This window comes from Cyprinus carpio, chromosome A3 (genome assembly GCF_018340385.1).
Source record: "Cyprinus carpio isolate SPL01 chromosome A3, ASM1834038v1, whole genome shotgun sequence".
Taxonomy (NCBI): Eukaryota; Metazoa; Chordata; class Actinopteri; order Cypriniformes; family Cyprinidae; genus Cyprinus; species Cyprinus carpio.
Genome location: NC_056574.1, coordinates 12,821,404 through 12,827,167, shown reverse-complemented (window position 1 = coordinate 12,827,167; position 5,764 = coordinate 12,821,404). Strand labels below are relative to the sequence as shown.

General features: G+C 37.8%; 1 protein-coding gene across 1 annotated transcript; it reads right to left on the bottom strand.

Annotated features, from left to right (window-relative positions):
* Window positions 1–3,222: 3,222 nt before the first annotated feature.
* LOC109056202 (hemoglobin cathodic subunit beta-like) lies at window positions 3,223–4,175 on the bottom strand. Its single transcript, XM_019073437.2, has 2 exons — window positions 3,801–4,175; window positions 3,223–3,688 (listed from the first exon to the last, which is right to left on the bottom strand). The coding sequence occupies exons 1-2, from the start codon at window positions 3,890–3,892 to the stop codon at window positions 3,517–3,519; spliced, it is 264 nt and encodes an 87-aa protein (XP_018928982.1). The 5' UTR covers window positions 3,893–4,175; the 3' UTR covers window positions 3,223–3,516.
* Window positions 4,176–5,764: the final 1,589 nt, after the last annotated feature.

The following is a 5,764-nucleotide window of genomic DNA, read 5'->3' as shown; positions in this document are numbered from 1 at the left end:
TCATGTTACCTCTGTTGTTTAGATTAACCCTGTGTGCTGGATTGAAAGACTGTTTGGAAAACCTATCATCTTCATGCTTTGTTTTACAGCAGCGAGTTGTGACAGAAGACTGGAACCCTCCAAAGGTTGAACAGTATAGCAGTCCAATTCTTTTATTTATTTTAGTTGTTGTGAGTGTTGTGTTTAAGTTTATTTGGATTTTTTTTTTCTGACATCATGGACCTCCCTGCCGTACACCCTCCTGTTGACTTGAGCAAAGGAAGATGATATGATGCCAAATGGAGAAAATTCGATCTAATCTTATTTTTTGCTAGTATGCTATAAGTAGGCCATTCCTTGACAACCTGCCAAAGACTCAAAGCCACCCTTGACTGAATGCTTTATTTATAAGACGCTTGTTGAAATTCTGTAATGCCATTGAATCATGATTGAATTGATGCAGAGCTCTCGATGGGTAGCCTCCTCAGAAGTACAGGCATGGAAGAGATGCCGCCACAACTATTTCTGCTAGGTGGCTGAACGGTGGCTGAACTCAGAGTATAACCCAAAATGCCTCTCACACTTCTAACGACAATGGTGAGACAATCCTGCCAACAAGTCTGTTGATCACAGAACATGTTATAAGCTATCATTCGATGAGGGATTCAGGCATCGTTATCGAGAGGGTGTGCGGTGGTGCTATGAGCACCTTGGCCCCTTGTTCCTCCCTCTGATGAATTTCCCCTTCCTCATAGTGCCCCTTGTGTCATCAGTGTCATGTTGTGTGTTGTGTTGGTTGTTTTGGTTGTCTGCGGTTTTAATTAACTTCCCTCTACTTTGTTTAATGAAGGCCTGACTCAGTCTAACTATATAAGGTAATTAGTAGTAAACTAATAGTCCAGTAAAATGATGAATAATATTTAGCCCGTAAACAAAATTATGAGCCACAACGATTACTAATCCACCTGACGACTCCTCATTTTGGGTCGATCCCAAAGGTGTCAGGACACCTTGTTAGTTATTTAAATGCACTAACCAGATGCCATTCAATAAACGTCCGCAACTGCCGGTAAGTGGAGTCCTCAGCGTTTGGTTTTGTTTACTTATATGATTAAATTATTATTATTTGACAAGAACCGCATGAAGAGAGCTCAAGCTATTGTTATATATTGCTGTGTGTAGGCTTGGTGCACTTAATGCTAACTGCCAATGGGTCTTACATACTTTTGTTCAATGTTCAGTGAAATATTTTAAATAAATTTCTATACACTAATGATATCAACTCAGTACTCATGTGCATTATTCATATAGTTTATTATTTACCTGAATAACTTGAAAAACACACATAAACTATATATTTTCTTTCGCAATCGTGTGTTTTATTGTCTTAGCGTTCATTCTAAACCGTATTACAGCAAAGTAGATGCTTGTCCATATTAGTCATTTTCCTGCCATAAGGTATTTACTTCTATGAGTCTGTTTTTTTGCGGACTTTTCTGCGGTAGAGCAGCCCCCCGGCTTTTCGAGTATTGTTTTTTTTATTTCCCTTTAATTTAAAGAAACAGGGACAGTGATGCATTAAACATTAACCCTCAAATGGGAGAGATGCATATTTTACCCGGTGAGAGGGGTGGTTTTAGCTCAAGAGATATTTTTCACCCGTAGTCCGCTTTGTGCAGAATGATGTTAATCTACAATAGACTAAAAACATACGATGATGGAGACTATAAGATTTCTCTCCTTTACCAAAAAAAAACAAAAAAAAAAAAAAAATGTACGAAAGTTCATGTTCACAACCTCATGTTCATATACTGTAGAACACCACAATTACACACACACATACATATATCTGGTCACATGGGGACCTCATAATTTGATGTGATAAAAAGACCATTTCTTTGCTTGGCGTATGAACATGTAAGAGGTATTGCTTTTCTTGTTTTTTAGCTAATGTAAAGCAACATATTCCACTGACGAGTGGCCATACAAGAAAAAAGCAAGTGTTCCTTCCAAATGCTGTCGTGCGTTAGGGAGCCTGCCTTCGACCTCGCATTGATCTTGTGGCTCGAGCTGTTGTTTCAGCCCAAAGATATGAATTCTTTAGTGGAGTTGGAGCACGGTGTCATAAAGGATCGTATACATCACCCACAGTTTGGTGTGATTTATCAGAATTCAGAGAGCTGAGAAATTGATATTTACACCAATATGGCAGTGGAATCAGTTCTTCTTTTTCTTATCGTGGCAGATGCTTAGAGAGCTTTTCGATAAGCACTCAAGTGGCTTGCGGCATTTTTAGACCTGTAACCAACGTTTTCATACAATATCGAAAATGAGGAACAATTCTTGCCTTTAGAAAGGCCCTGAGGCCTCGATTTAAGGAATTTCGAATTTGTCCTGAACTGTGCCCATAGTGAAATCTTTTTGTATTGTTCAACTTTTGTTTATTTTACTTTAAGCCTAAATTTGGTACTACATGATGAAACTGCCCTGCATGACTGTTCAGGCCTCTGTAATGTTAGTCACACACAAATCGCCTCATTTTTGATACAGAGAAAATCCAAGTCATAGACTATCTTATGGTCTCCTTTGATTTCACACACACGCATCTAGATTTTATAATATAGACTTGTCTCTCTCGTATCGTGAACACATCCTGGCCTGACATACACTGTGCGAGGGGTGCGAATTTCTAGCGATTTTTATTAAAACAAAATATTTATTAAATATGTAAATGCAGCTACCTGTAGTTCTCTACAGACACCAAGCAACTATAGACAAAGGTTCCTGTTCTCTCCTTTCGTTCTTTTGCGGTTTTGATTTGGGAAAGTTTATAGCGCCGTCAGAGGGGTCCCCTTGCCTTTTAAAGTTATCTGACTAAACACTCATATTATTCGTACTTTTGGAACCTATTATTATTATAGCATGTATTTAAAAATCATAGAGTGCCTTGTAAAACAATTAATATCACAACGCTGGTAAAACTTATACTGATTTTCATCCCTCCGAATTATACTATCAATCCTACTTTTCATTATCATTCAAAAGGAATAAATCTAGAATAAATTCTATTTTTAAATAAGATTGATTTTTTTCTCAACAAAACAATCTTACAATAATAGCCAATAACAACAGTTATAAACAACATAATTCAGTTTCTAATTACAGAGTAATTAAGAGATGCAAAGGAAAAAAAATTTTCAACTCTTAAACTTAAATGGTCTTCTTTTCTGTTCTGTGTTTCAAAACTTATTCACGGCATTTGCTGCTACAGAAGCATCCGTTTCGATACACGGATCAGCAAGGAGCACAGCGCTATTTCAAGCCGTATTCCATATGCCCCTTTTATACTTTGAGCACCCACCCCTCCAAAGGTCTCTGCACGACCCTGAACGTGCATTTGTTAGGCAAGTCATAACTGTATTACGGAGGTGTTGTGATATCCCCATTAACAAGCTCAAACTTAGAAAATAAAGAAGTAGCATGTACCCTGAAGTTATCTGGACCGACGTTGAGTTTGTCGCAGTGCAGCTGGCTGAGTTAAGAGTAAGTGCCTTTGATGTTATCCAAGTTCTTCACGGCTTTGTCCAACGCATTTAGCACTGTTCTGCCATGCTCTGAAACCTTGGGATTGCCCAGGATTGCAGCTGCACTGGAAAGGTTTCCAAAGGCACCCAAATACCTTTGAGTCAAGGGATAAACAATCAGCACCCTGTCATATGAAACAATGAAAATACATAAATCCAAAGTCTATTTAAAATGCATCACTAAATAAACAACCTGGTATATAGGCCTATATGATCTTTTACACAATATCAGATTACCTTGCCAGAGCCTGGGGTCCGATTTCATCGACGTTGATTTTGCCCCAGACACTCGCAATAGTACTGCGCTCAGAATCTGACCACTCCACCATTGTGATTATGTCTTTACTTTTTCAACGAGTGTGAATGCTGAACATAGAGAGATGCTCGCGGAGTTTTTATTTATACTCGCACTCTCCGCTCCCACATCAGGCGCTGAGACTGATTGGCTGTGTGGTTGTTCATATTTGGACCCGATCCGAGCTAATGCTACATTTTGATTAGAAACTGCAAAGTCAGATTTGTCAGAAATATATTTCAAACATCACAAAATAAATATGGATTCAATCATCAAATTCATGTGGATGCTTGCCCCGAAAAAAAAAAAACTGGACAACTTAATCGGTGGCAACTCTATAGATGAAAAGCTCGCGTTGGTTATATCTAACGTTAAATTAACCAAAACGAACGCATTTAGATAATTAAAGTTTTTAATTTGAACGAGTGCCAGCTCTTTTTGCTTTATCTAGACATTCAGACCCGCTCCTCCCATTTCATAATGTTCTTAATTTGGTAAACTTTGATAACAGTGATGTCCTGTTCTTTTTTAGTTGCTCCACCCTTTAGGTGCCATTTGGTGTCCCCAAATGACCCCAAAGCATCTTTTAGCCTAAGTGCAAAGACAGTGGACTGAATTATATCTTACTGTTAATTAATAAAAAACGCAAGTACAGTATTATCTCACACACACGCAAACAAACAAATAGCCTACATTTTCCTTCTTGTCGCAGTCTTTCAGTAAATTGTTTTGTTCGATGCTGTATTTTGGGCAAATGTTTTAGGATATTTAGGATCACTTTGTTCATCGACACAAATAGATTCGTAGGCATTTTCCCTCCTTCATTTAAAAATAAATAAAATAAATCTGAAAAAAAAGAATAATAAATAAATAAATACCATTCAAAAATTTTGATCAAATAATGAATGATGAAATTAAGTGACTAAAATCGCCCGAAGCTTAATTATTGGCTGAAGTGTTAGAGGTGGAGCTGGTGAGATGTTGGGTGTGGCAGCACTTCGCGTTATAAAAAGTCCTTATCCTACACCTAAAACTCTACTCTTGTAATAACAAGGTGGAAAGGATCAGAAAATGAGTTTGACAGCTAAGGATAAAGGCTTGGTCAATGCCTTCTGGGGTAAAATCTCTAATAAGTCCGATGCCATATGCCAAGAAGCTCTGGGAAGGTAAGAGCTCTATATTTAAATTTGACTTATGTAAATTAATTTTTTGACTTCCAATAAAACTATATAAATAATACAAACGGATTCTTCTCTTTCCCACAGAATGCATGCTGTCTACCCTCAGACTAATATATTTTTCTCAGTGGTATGATTAGTCTCTTAGCTCGTCCCAGGTGAAGAAACACGGCAAACATGTGATGGGAGCCATCACTGATGTTCTGGGCAAAATGGATTATCTTATGGTGGACTGAGCTCCTTGAGTGATCTCCATGACACTAAGGTTCGCCTAGACCCTGTAAACTTCAAGGTGAGATGATGCAGATAAAGCTGCACTGAAACTGTAATTTTGACCTTCAACCGTTTGGAGTTCATTGGAGTACATTTTAAGGGGAAAAAATCCTGGAATGTTTTCATCAAAAACCTTAATTTCTTTTCGACTGAAGAAAGAAATACATAAACATCTTGGATGACATGGGGGTGAGTAAATTATCAGGAAATTTTAATTTGAAAGTGAACTAATCCTTTAATATTTATATGATTGTCTTAAATTACAAACTTTAACAACCTCAGGGCATTTAGCGCAGCTGATGACGTTTAGAAGTGACGCTAAAGGAAGAGAGGATAAATCTTTTCACTTGATTTCACTCCATCCTCGCGTCTTTTACTTGTATCCCTCACTCCCTCAGTCCTGAAGGGGTGGAGCTAAGACGCGAGGAAAGAGGATGCACAAATAAGAATTGTGA